Source organism: Varanus komodoensis, unplaced genomic scaffold (assembly GCF_004798865.1).
Source record: "Varanus komodoensis strain SLA01 unplaced genomic scaffold, ASM479886v1 scaffold39, whole genome shotgun sequence".
Classification (NCBI taxonomy): Eukaryota; Metazoa; Chordata; class Lepidosauria; order Squamata; family Varanidae; genus Varanus; species Varanus komodoensis.
The window spans coordinates 142,896-161,031 of NW_025335922.1; the positions used below are offsets into that span (position 1 = coordinate 142,896).

General features: G+C 43.0%; 2 protein-coding genes across 5 annotated transcripts in view; both read left to right on the forward strand.

Annotated features, from left to right (window-relative positions):
- Window positions 1-2,999, forward strand: part of LOC123028854 (extracellular serine/threonine protein kinase FAM20C-like) — a 30,867-nt gene extending 27,868 nt beyond the window's left edge. For both annotated transcript variants that reach the window (XM_044441144.1, XM_044441143.1), the window contains one exon: window positions 718-2,999. In XM_044441144.1, the coding sequence (XP_044297079.1) occupies window positions 718-982 (265 nt within the window). In that variant the 3' untranslated portion in view covers window positions 983-2,999. The remainder of the gene's footprint in view (window positions 1-717) is intronic.
- A 7,361-nt stretch (window positions 3,000-10,360) lies between these two features.
- The window catches only part of SUN2 (Sad1 and UNC84 domain containing 2), a 35,187-nt gene continuing 27,411 nt past the window's right edge, over window positions 10,361-18,136 (forward strand). Inside the window, exons 1-2 of one of the 3 annotated variants that reach the window (XM_044441223.1) lie at window positions 10,361-10,854; window positions 14,933-15,102. In XM_044441223.1, the coding sequence (XP_044297158.1) occupies window positions 14,969-15,102 (134 nt within the window). In that variant the 5' untranslated portion in view covers window positions 10,361-10,854; window positions 14,933-14,968. Of the gene's footprint in view, window positions 10,966-14,932; window positions 15,103-18,136 lie in introns of those variants that run through there. The other 2 variants (XM_044441224.1, XM_044441225.1) reach the window with 2 other exon arrangements.

Genomic DNA, 18,136 nt, shown 5'->3' on the forward strand with positions numbered 1-18,136 from the left:
TTTCCCCACTCTTCTACTTCGGCTTCTCAAAAGCCAGCTCTCCCTTCCTTGTGCACTGGGGCCTAATAAAATCCTAGCCTGCATGGCAATTAAGCTTCTGCCCTCAGTTCATGGGACATAATGGCCATTATGTAGGTTAATCTTGAGGGATAGACTATTGGACTTGATGACCTTTTGCACTGTCCCATCTCTCTAATTCCATGAACTGGCTCTCTTCCCAACTATTTGGCATATGCAAGCCTAAGCCAACTCTCAGATAACAGAGTGAGACAGAGCACAATTGGGCAAGCAGACTCATTTCTGCCAGAAACTATCTGAAATGCACATTCTCAGAGTGTAGAGGAGACCTAGCCAACCAGCATGTCCCCTTCCCCATGATGCAGGAAGATGAATGTGTTGGTGAATCAGGAACTTTTTCTGCATATTAGGTAAGGTTGGCCCAGATTAGTAAAGCAAACGAATTATGCAATTTTTCCAGAAATCCTGTGACATTATACCATTTTTTAAAGGTTAGTAAAACACATGGAAGGAATGTGGCAGGAATCCATAATGTTTGTAAGTATTTTTAGCTGATCAGTTCTGTCATCTCCCACCACTGCCCTGATTGGTTCTGATATCTGTAGTCCATGCATTCACTAATTGCAATACTGAACGTGACATTTCTCACATTTCTTTTAATCCTATCTTCCTTGGGTTTACTTTTGTTGATGATTCCAGCATTAAAAAGTCAACGTACTTGCGACTACAACTGCTTGCTAAGGAGCCTTATCGCCTGAGTGATGTTATGCGCGAGTCATTAGCCACTGATCACCTGTCACCAATCTTATCGGAGCCTCATTTGAAGGCACTAGATCGGAGGCTTCAGAAGGTTTTGGCTATGGTGAACCACTGCATGGAGAAAGAAGGAAATGAAGAAGTACTGAAAAATGATCTAAAAGGACAGCACTTTATGATCTCAGAGAAGGAAAGTGATTCAGCATGAAGGAGCCACACACAGTAAGCCTGTAATCTGCACCCCTTATTGTGGCCTCTGCACTCAAGACTTGTCATACTGTTGTGCTGTATGAACATAAATGGGTTGGGGAGAAACCCCATAACAGGCAAGCTTATAATCTGTGGGATTATAAAGAGGGCCACAGAACCTATACAGAATCCATCATAAAGTGTGCACTCCTTAGAATAATTGCATTATAAAGTACTAATATAGTACTAATTAACTGAGTGTAGAAGCGATAACAATTACTGACCTTTTCTGGATTTTTTTTTTAATCTTGATATCATATGTAATATTTGTTAAGATCTGGGAGTTACATTCCACCACATATAGAGGACACCAGGATGAGGAAAGCTGGACTGCAATGGCTTCGGCAAGGGGCGGCATAGAAATGTTTTAATAAACAAACAAACAAACAAAAAAGGAGCATGTCTCCCGCTCCTTTGCTTCCGAGAGCAGTGTACTCGATCAAGGCACTCTCGCATACCTCTCTTGCTTTTGATCTGCGCAGCACGCATAGTTCCTTGGGTTTATAGGAAACTGAGAGGTCTGTTCATCATGGGAAAGTGCCTTCTACTGGGCTGGTGGGCGTGTCCTGGTGGGCCATTGTAGGCTGGTCTCAGGAAGAGGTCTTTCATCATACCCCTGATCCTTTGAACAGGAGCTGCCAAAATGTGAACCTGGGACCTTTGGCATACAAAGTGTACATTCAGCCAAAGAGTTGTATAGTCTTTTGCAGTCAATTCAAACAGTTGCTCGGCATTTTGTTTCCAACAGTGCCCAACTAGATGGAAATAAGATGCACTCTGCAGGTAGAATGTGGGGTGGCATGCAAGCCAAGTCGCCCCAGCATCTCCCCAGCAGCCGAGCATCGGATTAACAGAACACACAGGGGCCATGCGCATGCTTGGAAAGGAGTAGTGGTGCCAGGCGATGATGTCATGAGCCACAGCTCATTAAATTCGTCCGAGCTTTCACGTGGCTGGACAGTGCACTGCCAAGGATATTGCTTGGACTGGCTGTGAGTTGTTTTTTCCAAACTAAAACCTCAGTTTTCAGGTTTTATTGCAGTGTTGGCACCTTGCGATAAATAAGTGGGTTTTGGCTTGTAATTTGGGCACTCTGTCTCTAAAAGGTTCTCCATCACTGCCCTATCCACTTTCTCCACACCATGCATAATTGTGTAGTCTTCTGTTATATGCCTTTCCTCACCTAAACTAAGCAGTTCCAGCCATTGTAACCTTTCCTCATAGGGGAATTTGGTTGCCCTTTTCTGCCCTTTTCTAACTTTATTCCTTTTTAACGGCAGTTACCAAAACTGCACAAATTATTCCACCTGTGGTTGCACGATCAATTTGTATAAGGGCAGTATAATATTGGCAGGGTTTTTTGCAATTCCCTCTCTAGTTATGTCTGAAATGGAATCTGTGTGTGTGTGGGGGGGGGGGGTTGACACTGTGTCAACATTTCATTAAACTGTGAATGTGCATATGTGTGCGCGCATGCACACATACACTAACCATACTCAAGCATAGCTTCCTAGGTTGCTTGCTGTTATTACATGTGATATCAAACATATGCCTGCCCATTGATAAAATGAATATACTTTCTTTGTAGAAATTTTGTAATATACAAAGCTGCTCCCTTATGGAGATACATTTTGGGATATCTGTTTTGGGACCAATCAGTGCCTATCTGGGAAACCCCTTGGGAATCCCATGTACACCTCCCTTAGTTCTATGGAAGAAAAATGGAATATAAGCAGAATCCACAAATGATGATTGGTTAGAATTGGTTCAATGACTGGTAAGGATAGGTTGTCCTTAGAGAAGAACTTAGCCAAGACCATATTGTCTGCTGCATATGTCAGAGTGTTGGTGTTATGATTTTTAAGTTCTGATGCCTGCCAGTTTCTCTTCTGTCTCTCTCATTATTTTCTCCAAATAAAGTCTGAAGCTCCCTAATGAGATAAAGCACCCTTGGCAACAATCTGATTAACAACGAACCAGTCTGCTGTTGCTTATTCAAACCATAACATTGTTTTCTTTGAAAAGACTGTATTGTGCTTACTAATTGTCCCTGCAGGCCTTCCTTTTCAAGTTTCTCCCAGCAGCAGGCTTTATGGAGCCTATAAAGATGAATGAATGTGATGAACATATAAGAAACATGCAGAATTAGATATAGGCAAAATGCCTGATTTCTATTACACTAGCTAAATCATCTCCGTCATGAGATTGAATTGCTGTGAACTGCAGGTTTGAGGGCCTTCCTCAGCAGAGGGCTTATGTGGCAATACAACTACATCTGGAAGTGCCTGGCATTTTCATTTCCACAATGCCCTAGAGCAGTGGTGGCGAACCTATGGCACGTGTACCACAGCAGGCACACTGAGCCCTCTCTGTTGGCACGTGAGCCAGGTCGCCCCAGCAGCCGAGCAGAGGGTAACAGCATACATAGGGGCCATGCACATGCTTGGAAAAGAGTAGTGGTGCCAGGCGATGACATCGTGAGCCACAACGCATTAGCTGCGACTCGTCTGAGCTTTTGCATGGCCGCTCAGTGCACTGCCAAGGATATACTGTGAGTTGTTTTTTCTAAACTAAAACCTGTTTTCAGGTTTTATTGTAGCGTTGGCACTTTGTGATAAATACATGGGTTCTAGGTTGCAGTTTGGGCACTCGGTCTCTAAAAGGTTCACCATCACTGCCCTAGAGTAATGCCATGTTAGGTGCTCCGGGGCACTCTGGGAAATTGAAATGGTGGGTGGCTTCCCAGATCCATCTGCTGCACCATGTGAGTCTCCAGCTGTGGAAATGAACAGGTAGGAAGGCCAAAATATGTATCATTGGTGGTGATGGAGCCAAGGTAAGACATACTGCTAAGTCTGATGGAGACTATAGCGGTTTTTAGGCCCCAGTGACTGCCCAAAAGTGCTGACACTGAACTTTCCTCACATACTTGATCTATCATGCTTTTAATCAATGTGTTTTATCTAAGTTTCCTGTCTATTACAATCTTCTGTAAGACAAGATGACCTTTGCAAGCATCTTCTAATAGAAAACATTCTTGTCCTTTATCCTCCATACATGAAGCAAGGCAGAGCCTTTGGTTCAACATGCAATATATTGCATACCAAAGCCTAATCAGTTTGGCTCAGAGTCATATTGTTCTTCCTTTTCTTTGTTGTTCCCAGAGAATTTACCGACCTGCTTCTGACCATGACAGAAAGGGACCATTTGAATCCCTTTGATTCATTGTATATTGGGTGTACAATCCAACTTTTGAGAAAATGACAGTAGACACATGTATTTTAACATTCTGTTGCTTGGATAATCCTGTTAATCTTAGATAATGAGGTTGCCTGTAACCCTCAAACTTGTGGGATTATAGCCTGATAGAAGTGCAGAGGCAAAGGTTACTTTCATGCTCCTCCTGCCATGCAACACAACTAGATGGCTATTTTTGACTAAGTGTTTGGCCTTGGAATGGATGGGAAGGGGTGTAAGGGCTGCCCAGATATGATGTATGCTGGAGGACCCTGCTTGGCTTTTCCCCTCCCTGTCCCCAAAAGGCACCCTCTGAGGTCATTCTTGCAGCCTTGGAGCTGCAGCCAGTATGGTTCGTCTCATGCTGGCTGCAAAACTGGGGACAGGACTTGAGTTCAGAGTTCTGACCTTGCAGCTGGCACTGTAGAAACCCTTGTAGCCATCTAAACTTTCTCTACTAGCCACAGCATCAAACTGCCCATATTGCAATACCTTAAAGACTAGCACACTGCATAAGCTTTCTTCAACTAGAGTTTCCTTCATCAGATGCAATGGATTACAGAAAAACTTACTTATTCTCAACAGCCTTATAGGAGATTAAGCAAGAGGTGTGTGTGTTGTTAGTTGTAGAATACTTCATTCTGTTTTTAGAATGGGGGAAGATCCCATAGTGTCTGCTGGATTATGCAATCTGATTTATGCAATTAATTTTTTTCCACTGTGAAGTTATTCCAACATCATAAACTGGTAAAGATAATCATCACAGTTTCTCCTTCCCACACTTCTGCAATAGAGGACTACATTGTATTCATTAGCTTGGGATTATAGGATTTTGCATTAAGGATTGTCAAGCTTTTAGTACTGGTAAGAATTAAGAGGTTAGACTATATGCTTTCCAGACACCATTCCAGGACCATTTGTAGAAAGCAAAGAATACTTAACCCTCTAAAGCCATGAATAATTTTTCTTGGTCCTTGACCCTTTACATTCTCCTAAAAAGTATATTTGAAAGTAAAATTATATACATATTAAAATGACAATCCTGTTTATAAACTGCCTTCATTTCAGTATCACAAAGCTGAGAGTTGGTATAATCTCACAGTTCTTTTGGGGGGAGTAGGATGCTTGTCTCCACCATCTCATGTCGAAAGAGTGTAGCTGGGGAGAACAGGGCTATTTAAAACTGTTGCTGCCCTTATTCTTAGACTGTGTTAACTCCATGACATGTGCGTAGGTGCTCTCTCTCCTCCTTCCAGGAAAAGATGGTTACACTGCAGGATTACAAGTACTAAATAAACCTGTCTTGTTCAATGGGGATTAGTGCATATAATTTAGGATTCTAAACAGGAAGCAGAAATGACTGAGCAGTGCATCCGTGTGGTCCAGCTAATAGAGGTCATACTTGGGCCAAGAGATTTTGGTTCAAAATCTGTCATAAGCCTGTTGTGTGACCCTGGAACAGCCAGAGATGTACAAGGTTTCTGTTGTAGTACACAACTCATCATAACTTGCCCCATTTGTTGTGAGCCGCCCCGAGGCTACGGCAAGGGGCGGCATAGAAATGTTTTAATAATAAATAAATAAATAAATAAATAAATAAATTTGCAATGCTGAATAGAAGTATATTCTGGGGGGAACACTCATAGTTTTCTGAATTTGCAATTACATCAAAAATGTTCTTCAGCTTTAGCAAATGGAAGGAAAATGTGTGCTTTTGAAAATTGTGCATGGAAATCCATATTTTACCCATTCGAACAAAAAGAAAAATGGGTTGAAAATGAAAATTGGATTGAGTGGAATTGAGTTTTGAAAGAGAGTTTTAAAAATTTGAGTTTAAATATTCCTGGTTCTCTCATCCCTGGTCTCAGGCTCAGTTCCCCAACTGCTGCAAGGGAACACAGATAGTATCCGCCCAGATAGTACCCCTAACCTGGAACAGTTATTGTCCAACAACAGTGGAGCAGACACAGACAGGAGTGGGCCACAGAGGTAGGGCCAGATAGAACCAGATTCACATGAGGTGCATTTTGAAGAACATCCCAAGGTGTTCATTTGTATGAGCATAAGTTTGCAGAACAGAAAATAATAATTTCCACCATTTTACTGACATATTCAGGGCAGCCAACAGCAAAAACAAAACAAAACAAAAAAAACCAATGATAAAAAAGCAGGTAACAAATTAGCATGGCAAAAATCACAATAAATTCAGGGTAGTCCCAAACATTTGTTGTGCCCTTGCCCTGCCTCATTCATGGAAGAACTTTAGGAGTCCAGCCATTGTTGTTTTCCTACTGTAACCCTCCCATGTTTTTCCACAGCTTTTCCCATCACTTATTTTACTATAGAGAATCCTTTAAGGTGAAAATGATGGGCTAACAGGAAAATGCCTTCTAATTAGTGGCACTAATTAGATTAGTGCACCCCCACTGGAATTAAATGTCTTTCATCCCTGGGGGCAAGAATGACTGATCTCAATCAGGAGTATAGTCCAGAGCTGTGGCATCTGCCCTGGAGAGGCCCTGTCTCTTACATTCATCCAGCAAGTATCTTCTGATGGCCTTGAGCGGAGATCCTGAAGTTGATCTTAAGATGAGCAGCTGGTAGATTTGCAACAGCAAATTCAGAGTTCTTCTGGCTATTTTTTTAAAAACTAAGGTTATGCTTATAATATTGGTTTCCCTAAACAGAGATGCTTTTTTCCCCTATGAGTGAAAATTTGGGTTTGGGCCAGGCAAGCCTTTGCATGATAAGGATTTGAAGGAGGGCTCTGTCGTATCACTTCCCCATGTTGTTTGACAAAACAGCCTGTCCTTTTCATTCGGTTGTGTGTCCAGGTAGCAGCTGCACTGGCCTTGCTCAGCTGCTCCTGATCCTTTTTATTCCTCCCCGCACTGCCCAGGCCTCATGTAATGCTATGGCATTGCCAACACTCTTTTTCTTCTGGTAATGCTCCTATTAAGAGTCATTCATTTTAAAATCTTTGTGACAAAATAGAAATCTAGCTTCAAGAAATCCAGTTTGGTTGTCTCTGCATGCCAGGCAAAATTGTACATTTCTCCTAGTCATGTAACTAAAGGACAAGAGGCCTAGATGAAGAAAGAAAAGAAACTGGCAATCATTCTTTAGGTAAGAATTTCCCTTTTTGTTTCATTTTCACTCCTCCTGAACATATTCACCAGCACTAATTTTTCAGTGCAGGCATCTCATAATGAAGCAGGCTATATTGTTCACTCCGTTGGCAGATTTCATTCCTTCACCCACCCAGTCCCACAAAGTTGCTCACTCCTGGAATTAGTAACGGTCAAGTAGGCTCTGACAAAGCCATCGAGTTGCTCTCAGCAGTTGGTTGCAGTTTGTGCCAGACGGGCACCTCAGGCAGCTCATTCTGGGTGTCCTGAACGGGCAGCAAATGCTTAGCTATTTGTTTTTAGTATTGTACTTTTACAACCAGAGAAGTAGAGAGGTGTGTGGGATTTTCTGCCTCAGGCACCATAATACTTTGTCCAACCTTGAGTATTTGACAACATGACTCTGGAGTGGCACATTCGGTGCTCCCGCTCACACTGCAGAATGTCTTACGCCAGCCCCGAGAATTAGAAATCCAGGATATTCACACAAAATATTTGGTTCATCAGAGAAAGCTTCTGAAAAGTATATCTGGACTGATTCTTAGCAGTAAGGAGCCTTGCAGAGACCATGGCCAAGGAAGGCTGCTCTGTCACTCTGAAAGACCAAATTGGAAGTCCCCATATATCAAAAGCTGACATCTTGTGAAGTGTCTGTCATCTGTAAGAACTATCGTCTAAAGCCAGTGGTTCCTGGTGCTGAAGCACAACCTATACATTTATACAGGGCAAACTGCCCCCTGAGAAATTTGAGTTGACATTGTTACTGTTATATCATGAGGTTGCTTTATTTGTTCTATTTTGATTTACACAAATTGAACCCTATGTGCAACCTTGTATACTTCTGAGTTCCGCAACTGGAAGGACATTTTAAAAACAAACAACTATAGAGCTTGGATAATGGAGAAAAGAGAGAGTTTTATGCTAATCCTGAAGTGCAAAAGTTATTACTTAATTTCTGGAAATATCACTTGATCTTAAGAACCTAAGAAGCTGCTGGATCCCAGCAAAGATCTTTGCAGTCCTACAAGGATGCCCCAGTGGTTAACCTGATGCCCAAAAAGCACCTCCCACTCATGTTTCCCAACAATTCGTATCCAGAGATCTGCTGTTTCTGATACAGAGGTAATATACAGTTACAATGGTGACTAACAGCCATTGATAACCTTCTTCATGAATTTGTCTAATCCCCGTTAATGCCTATCTCCACATTTTGCAGTAATGAATTCCATATTTAACCACGAGCTCGATGAAGATATTCTTCCTTTTCTGTGTCCTACATCTCTCAAAGGTTATACTAATTATCCCAGGTACTAGTATCGTGAGAGGGGTAGAAAAAGACCCAATCCATTTTCTTCTCACAAGACATTTTATTTTCCTTTTATCCATTTTCTTTCCTAATCCAACAAGTCCCCAATGTTATATCCTATCCTCTTAGGAAAGATGCTCGTTTTGCTTCTCTTCTCTCCAGTCTGCTACAAAGTGAGTTATTTTTTATTAACTTTAGGATGCAATCTGTGCAAGTTTTGACAGAAAGGAAGCCCTACAACTCCCACCGCATCTGGCTGATACATAGGACTCTTTTTGTATGTTTATACAAATTAGGGGACTATCCTAAGCAGACAGAAACAAGGGGACTATCCTAAGCATAGACAGAAGCAAGTCCTACAACTGCCAGCATTTCACAGGTAGCACGTTTGTCTTATCACTCAAAAAATGGTTTGTGAATGCCCATTATTAGTAAGGTCATAATGATTATCCTAACTTCCTCCGGTTCATTTCCCTCTGACCACAATTCCATTTTCTCCAGCCAATGCATGTTTCTACAAGGAGGGCTCCTAATGCCACCTAATTAAAGGCATGGTTCCGCTATTTCATCATTTTCTCAATGCATTTTCTGCTATAAATTAAAAAGAAGTGGTGAAAAAACATAGGAAGATATTACAAGTAGAAGACGGGCTTCTCTAGGCAAGGCAATTAATACACTGCATCTACTTTCATTCTGATTGCAGAACTGAGACTGGAGCACTAAAAAATGAGAATTTCCTTCCCCGCTTTTCCATGATATAACTTCTAGGTGGCAGGTGGTACAGCTGACCAGTACAAATACACAAAAAGAAATTGCACTTTCTTTCAATGTCAGGCATAATATTCTATATTTTCTGGTCTAAAAATATTGCCTATTCACAAATGCAACGAAAGCAGAAGGCCATGATGTTTCTAAAGAACTTGTAAACAACTGTGAGCAAGGAATAGCCAGTGCACAACAGATACCCCATGCAGAAAAGCTCAAGGTCATCCGGATCCCACTAACATTTTGTGGATTAGACACAGGGAAAGCATGATAAAAGCTTCATCTGGAAATGTTCCACCTTTTTATATTTTCCTTCTTAATTCTGGATGTTTTCTGGGAGCTGAAGGCAACGTTTTCTGGACTCCCTGTAAATTTCTATGAATGAGACAGAGCAATCGCACCAAAAAAACCCTTGCCTTCAAACAAAACACTTCATGCTCTAACGAAGCGGAACGAAGAAAGCTGATGCCAACGCACATCCGTCCGTTTTCAAGGTGCCACAGGACCCTTTGTTGTTTTTTGCTAACAACACTAACCCGGCAGCCTCCCTGGAAATCGTTGCTCATCTGTACGCGCTCGCCTCTGCTTACATGACAAATGCGAGAGTGGGGGCAGCCGCGCGGATTCTGCTGCCGCTGCCGCGCAGAACTAAGCAACCAAGAGCTGCGCGCGGCATAAACTTTGGCGCTGTTCTTTTGGGGGTTTCGGTTTCCGCCGCGGCCGCTCCACCCGCAAATGGCTAGCCTGAAACCGAGGCTCCAGCTTTTCCCCCAACGGCCTCTTTCCCTCCCTCGCTTTCTGGATCATCCTCCAGGGGCGGAGCCAAGCCCTGCCGCAGCTTAACCCGCTGTCGAGGCCGATCCCTTACGCAACCGGACCGCCAAGCCCAGAAAAGGAACTGGCGAGAAGGCAACAAGAGAGGAGGGGGATAAGCGTGCTTTTTGTTCAAACCAGCCAATGGGCACGAGGCGTTGAGAGACTGACAGCTCGGGTCAGGTGCGGCTCCTGCCAATAAGCTACTGTTTGCGGGATTTGACAGACGGACGCACAACATACACGCGCCACCCAGCAAGGCCATATTGTCACAGCGGGGTTGCATTTTAGGGCTTACAGCGGGCGGACCCGCCGGCAGCAGTGGCAGCTTGGAATTAACTGAATCAATTGAAGCGGTTCGCTAGCTTCGTGAATCCAGTTGAGCTGTCATTCTGTGGAAGGAAAAAGGAACTCCTGGGGCGTCTCTTTTTCTACTTATTTTTGTCTTCGTTTTTCTTTCTTCTAAATTCTTCTTGGCGGCATTTTGGACACTTTGTGCTGTGACTTTGTGCGCACTTGGAAAACCAAAGCTTGGAGAGACAACGACAGAGAGAAAGAAGGGGAGACAGAAGGAGAAGAAAGGTGATTTCGATGCTTTCCTTTCTTATCGTTTATTCTCATCCTGCGAGTCGGTCTGCACCCCCACTTGCGGTGCCCGAAGACTTCTCGCCCCCCCAAGGAAAAGCATTTGAGGTAAATCTTTCCAACTGGCGCCTTCCAGCTGAGCTGGACTACAACTCTCATCATGTCCAATGGGCTGCTTCGTGGGGATGCTGGGAGTTGTAGTCTGGCATACATCTGAAGGGCGCCAGGTTTGGGGGAGATTGCTCCGCACTACTCCGCCTGTCGTGCCTTCCGTACTACTGGAACAAAGCGCCACCAATCCCTTTTCTGCCTCCTCTCTCCTTTTAGTTCTGTTCTATTTAAAGGAGAGGAACAGCAGCGATCAGCCTCGTGCACGCTGCTTTTGTTGTTGTTATTGCAAAGCAAAAATAGAGCTACAGACTGGAAGGAGCTTCTTAGCTGGAGATGTTGAGAAGGGGCGCAGTGGAGGAAGGAACGGGAAAGACCCGATCCTGTGTAAAGCTAACTTCATTGGGGTTTATTCCTAAATCAGTTTGCACAGGATTGCAGAAGAAGAGTGCTAGTGAACAAGGTGAATCAGGGAGGAGAAAATAAGCAAGCGTGGTGCTGCTTCCTTGCGGTTTTCTATAATGGGCACGATCTGTCATAATCGACATAAGTAAAATTATGCTGTTTTTATTTGACTTGACAGTTCCGCATTCGGCCTACTTATCTGTTCTGTTTCTTGACGGCTCCCTCGTTACTACAATTACAAATTACATTTTGTAATTTTCTTGAATGATCTCTTGGTTACTGCACTAACTCTAGTGGAGCAATCTCTGCCAGGGGTTAATTTGAAAAGAGAATGTTATGAGGGCTCAGGACTGTCTGGAAGTCACACCCCCTGATGTGGAACCCTCTGCCCCTGATCTCAGATGTATGGGGATGGATGATGGTTCCTAAGTATAAAGGGAAAGACTCATGCTTCGTATATATAGAGTCCTTGAGTTATTTGTTTATCCTACAAAATTTCATCTCACAACAACCCTGTGGGGTAGGATAGACTATTAGTGAGTGCACATGGTTCAAGATCACCCAGTGACTTTCATGACTGACTGGCACACAAGCCTCTCCAGTCCTAGTCTGGCACTCTACTGGCCGCACAGCTCTGGGTTTCTGTGTCCTAATGTGCACATGCATTATTCCTCCGCTGTAAAGTAAGTCAGTATTATGTAGATGAGTGGTGGTGACTGAGGCGGAAAAACAGAAAAAGGCATGCTTTTAAAATTACATCATGAATGCACAGCAGAATCCAGATTCAAGGACAGCCCTTCCTGACTCCTAGCTCAACCACTTAGTCACTTTACAGCAACACCTCTTCTTTGCTTCCAGATGAAGCTTTTGTTGTGCAATTGCCCTGCCTTCCTCATGGAATTTCACAAGGAGCCTAGACAGTGATTTTTTCCCTAGCACTTCTTCCTCCTTTCTTTCCATATCAGAAACAAAATGTTAAGGAAGGAAAGTCAGAATAACTGCTGTGTATTTGGGCAAAGCCCCAAGACCTTCAATCTAGAGGCATCCTCTGGCTTTGTGTTTTGTCAGAACCAATGACATTTTCAAGGCTAGCAAGTCAACACTAAGATTGAAAACAAATTTCAGGACTCAGGCCTGGTAATATGCCCTGCAAAAATCAAGACTCGGCTCCATAAGGCTCCCTCTTTTGCAAAATTTTCCACTGTTCTCAACACCAGGTTATAGAATTAAAGGAAGGTGATAGGATTTGCAAAATGCATAGAAAGTAACTTGACAGAGGCTCCATTAAAACCTGCTGCTGCTCCTTTTTTGAAAAGAGGTCAAAACTGATCCCTGGAGTAGCATATTACAGTATTTCTGTGGCATTACCCCAGTTTCTGAACTGCAATGAACAGATGTCTTTGTCCTCTTCTTTTCCTTTGGGAAATTTTATCTTAATTTGTCTTCACTTTCTGTACATTTGGAGGGGGAAGTGATTTTTGGGATGGGGAATGACATAAAAAACTCTGTTTGCAAAATAGTACTAGTCATGGTTGGGATAGCATTTACCAAGAACTTGGAAAAACAGAACTTCTTTGTAGCCTGTGATGCATCTCTGCCATGAGACCCAAAGATGCATTCCAGGAGAACAACTGTGCTGTAGGAGAAGCACAGGCCATGGCACAATAGAGGCTTAACTAGTTTATTAATTATGGCTTGAATTCTGTGAGTTTGCTCACTTTCTGTTGTGGCTAGAGCAGCAAGGCAGACTCTATAACCGTATAAGGGTTGGAAGACAGGAGCATGATGAGGCCAAGTTTCTGTTGTTTGGGTTGTTTTGCATCCTGGCAGGCATATAAATACAGTTGCTCCTGGGGCGGGGGGATGGGGGCACCTAAATGAGTCTGACTTGAATCTAGACTGGCTTTATCTTGGCAAGAAGACATACTTTCGCCTTGGCCCAGAGCTCTGCCATTCTCTGCCAAGCTCTAGATGCATTTGGCACATGATGCTCTGAAGGGGGTATGCAACTTGTCTGTCTGCTGGCTAGAAACTGAACTCATCTGCTAATGCCAGCCAGAAGGCAAGATTGGCATTACATAGCAAGAGCTGCAGGTGTCAGGCCACAGTGCACCCTAAAGGACAAAGAGAAATGCCCCATTTCTTTTGGGTCCTATGTCTGAAATAGAATCAGTGACCCTGCATCCCCTTTCTTATTATTGGCTATTCCTGTACTCATTCTCCCATTTCTAATTTAGGAAATTGGCAAAGTTTGTGTAATTAAGTGGCTAATTTAGTAAATATAGGCATATGCTCACTTAAGCAGGATTCAAACTGATTTAACTGCTTACAGAAACCGAAACTCAGTAGTGTTACAAGAATGCTGAAATTATTTTAAAATCCATATTATTGTCATAGCTGAGTGGTAAGATAAGCAAATGTGTACACTCCTAAGATCTCTAGATCATTTCATCAGGCAAGATGGTATGCAAAACGGGTGATGGATGGGATGGAATAAGGAAAGGGGAGAAAACCTGACTGAGTTGTAAAGTCTCAGAGTCCCAACAGGAGGTTAAAGAGAAGAGGCCTGTAGGCACAAATAAGGTGTTGTAGGTCATGTGATGGTTACAGGTTGGACCTGCAGCTGCATCTGACATTGCTGAGAACCAGAAAGGAAAAAAAAAAAGTTGGATATTTCAGAGCTTAAATGGCTTTGAAAGAAAATCAGGCAAATTCATGAAAGGCATGTGTTTCTGTCAGGCTGTTAATCCTGACAGATAAACAGGGCTTCCATGTAGAGATGAGTATGCCCTAGAACAGTGGAACAGAGCACTTTCATGGTGGGGTGATGGATTGTCCCCCCAGCCCCTCCATGGGTTAGATGCTCCCCCCTTGCCTGTTTCAGCATCCTCTGTGCTGAAAGCCATGGGGAAAGGGACTTGACCAGTGGCTGAAGGTGTAGCCGTTCCTCTCAGTACTGGTCTAGTACCTGGCTTTGTATGGCAGATAGCATCCTCACAGGACCCCCAGGCACCATGTGAAGCAACTTAGCAGCCATCGCGAAGAACTCTGGCCTTGTTTGGCATGCCACAATTCTGTGGGTGCTTTGCACCAAGCAATTCGGGCACCCACATTCTTACTGTTATCTCGGACCTCAGATGCCCCTGTGTGCTGCCCTGTGGGAATCCCCTGTAGTTGACTCTGGAGATAGCAATGGGGAAAATTTCTCCAGTGGGAGGACTGGGCCAAGCCTCACCCCCTCAGGGAACTCCAGGGGTTGCATTAGGCCTGTGACCAGGGCTCTGCACCCCTGCCTTCAAATATCGGATGTCGAGGATCAACTGTTGGCAGGATCTTTTGCCTTCGACCTGCTTGTGGGCTTCACACAGACACTTGGTTGGCCACTGTGGGGAAACAGAATGCTGGACCAGTTGGCCCTTTGGTCTGTTCCAGCAAGGCTGCTGTTATATTTTTAAGACACCTCTGAGGACTCTTATTTTTGTGCCCCCATGCAACTACTGACCAGTAATGTCATCATGCTGTGTTCTCCATTCTTATGATGTGCACTTTCCTGCTTCCTCAGGAATTTTGACAAAGGACTGGTGGCTCTTCTGTGACCATGTCCCGACGAAGCCAGCGTCTTGGTGGGACTGTTCATTATTACCAAAGCGAAGATGATGGCAACAGCAGCAATAGTGGTGGGAGTTCACTGCTGGGTGGACAGCAGCCCTTGTTTAAAGATAGTTCCAGTAGGTAAGTGAGAACAAAGAAAAGGAGAACCCTGTATGTGTCCCGATAAATGTTGGTGAGTGGTTGGGTTTGTTTGCATCTCAATGTGAAAAATTAGTTTGTCATTGCTTTCTCCATATCTCTGGGTCAAGTGGTAGATATACTGGCAAGAACTGGGAACTGGGAAGTGTTTTGTGTTGAGACATGTTATAATGATAACTCTGAGCTATTGCTAGAGAAACAACTTCAATGACCATTATTACTATTATATTGCTTTTTACATTTAATTTCCTTCTGACCTCATTGTTTACTCTTCCCCATCCCGATCATATATACTGCATATAAACCTCAAACTCTCCATAATATTCCATGCATCTGATTAAGTGGGTTACAGTCCATGAAAATTTATGCCAGAATAAATTTGTTAGTCTTTAAGGTACCACAGGGCTCTTCATTGTATTTTGATAACATAACTCCACTTGAAGAGTAACATCTGAGTTTAGATGCTAGATTTAACAATGAAAAAAAAAGAATTAACATTTCTTTCATTTAAAAGGTCTGATTTTGCATTTCAAAACCCACATTTTGGCTCTCAGCATTTGTTTTGGAATTGCTGTGTTAAGGTTGGATCTTAAGATATGTAGATTACTATTGAATTTCAAACCTGAGCACAGCTGTAATTTTTAGAAATGTAGTCTTAAACTTGGGTTGGATTGGCCTGGAAGAGAGCAGAACAGTGTGGATACTGGAGAAGGACTTTCTCTAGGTCAGCTTCCCCAACCTGGTGCTCTCCAGATGGCTAGGAGTGCTGGGAGTTGCAGGCCAAAGCATCTTGAGGACACCACATGGGGGAAGCCTGCTTTAGTTCCTTCATTATTTCTTGATAGAAGACTCGGCAATAGTAAGGAAGTTTTCTTGCCTGCTACCCTTTTTCTCTCTAGTTGGATTTTTTTTAATGCTAAGTGGAGCAGCTGTGATCAAAATCTGATCTAGCAGAATCAAAGTCTACATTGCTGAATGTGTCATTTCCAAAGCTGTAAATACTATTTATGAGGCCTTTCAGGATTTTTTTTAATGATGTGTACCATAGGGTCATGCTAGGCCCTTACTGTACCTATGATGAAATTGCCATTCCCTGCCATATTTTGCTGTGGAAGAGACAACTGGGTAAACCAAGCTGGATGGATCTCATTTGGAATTCTCCCATTCCCCTTACAAACTTCACTTTGCTCCTTCTTTTAGAAAGGTGATTTAGCACTGCAGCCGCATAGTAGGGAACACACACCCATAAATTGCATAGTTAAGGAAGCAGTTAAAAAAGTTAAAAGCAGTTAAAAGAAGCAGTTTAAAAAGGAAATGAAAAAGTTACATGCTCATCAGTAAGGGAATTAGGACACTTGTTGCTGCTGACGTCACAGGGTGGGCTCAATAAGTTTCCACCATATTCACACTGCTGCATTCCATACTGCATTCCAAACAGCAGTGGGCACACCAGTTGAGGGGAAGGAGGCATATTTTCTTAGCATCAGAATATCGATACAGTTTGGGTTGAAAGAATGTAGTTTCCTTGCAACATAAGCATGCTGGACTAGGTAGGCCTTTGGTCTGAAGCAGCATGGCTCTTATGTTCTCCAGATTTCTTCTTCGTTCCTTCCTGCTGTACCATAGACACTAACCTGACACCATGGACATAGCCCTTAGACACTAACCCCATACTGGAAAACCACAGCAGTTGCAAAGGAAGCAGGCTGGCAACAAACATGGGAAATAGAGTGAGCAGAGCATTTTGTGTCCTTGGTGCATCTTCTCTGCTTGGTAGAAAATCTGTGGGTGGCTGAAAAGGAAGTTGCCGCCTTCTATTCTCCCTCCTGCCTTCTCTCTCCTGTGCATATGCACAACTACATACACATTAAACAAAACATACAGGCCAGGCAGAAATAGGTGCTTGTGCTGTTTTGAAACAAACTCAAATCTCCCTTCTGCAGCAAAAAGTTTGTCTCCTCACTACCTGCAGCATCTCTCCTGTTTCTGCACAAAATGCAGCCTCTGGTTGTTTCCTGCGTTGATGGAAATACCCTGAATTGTTGTCCCTCATCGACTTATTTCCTGAGCATTCAGAGCTGAGCAAGCACGAGAATGGTGAGACAGGATGCAGTCACCTTAAACCAGCAAATATGAACGACTGTGGTTTAGTGAGGCATTTCTTCAACTTTTCAAGCTCATGGTGCCCTTGTAAACATAGTTTTTAACTTCTGAGCCACCTCCCCCGCTCTGACTACAACCCGTCTATTCCATGTTTGAAGTGTACGCTGCTACATGTGTGCAATTTTAGTATAAACTTGACTCATTTCACTTTTTTGAACTACTTTTTTGAACTGCTCTATTATACTTCAGAATTTGCACTCCTCTGAATTTTTGCAATAGAGTTCTCTGGTTGAAAAATGCATACAAAATGTGGATACTGGAGCTGGGGAAATGCATTGCAGTAGAAGCAGTGCTTGCAAAAACTGTATATATTAAACAGAAATGCCTACAAAAATGCACATATTGGGATAAATATTCACAAAAATGCATTCAGTTTTCATGTAAAGTTACAATATCAAATTTTAGGACAACCAGAACTTAAGACTGGAAAAAATGGGAAACTAATAAAAACTGAATTGAAAGGCTTAGCTACCTATCCTTAGTGCAAGGATGAATGAATGGAGGCAGCACTCTAATATTGGAGTGAGAAAATAAAACCAGCCAAAGGGAAACTTCTTTAGAACACTGCAGAAGTATGACCCATGTGTTGCAGAATCCTCTCCCCACCTGTGTTGTCTTTGGGTATTCTTTCAGCCTTCTCCAGCTTGATGCCCTTCAGATGTCTTGGATGATGGGAGTTGTAGTGCCACACATCTGAAGGATACCAGTTTGGGGAGGGCTGATCTAACCCATCTCATTAAAAAATATCTATACCACCCAATAGCTGAAGCTCTCTGAATGATTCACAGTAGTTTCCATTACTATAAATATAAATAAATAATATGGTTTAGTTCATATGTATTAAGCTCTCTTG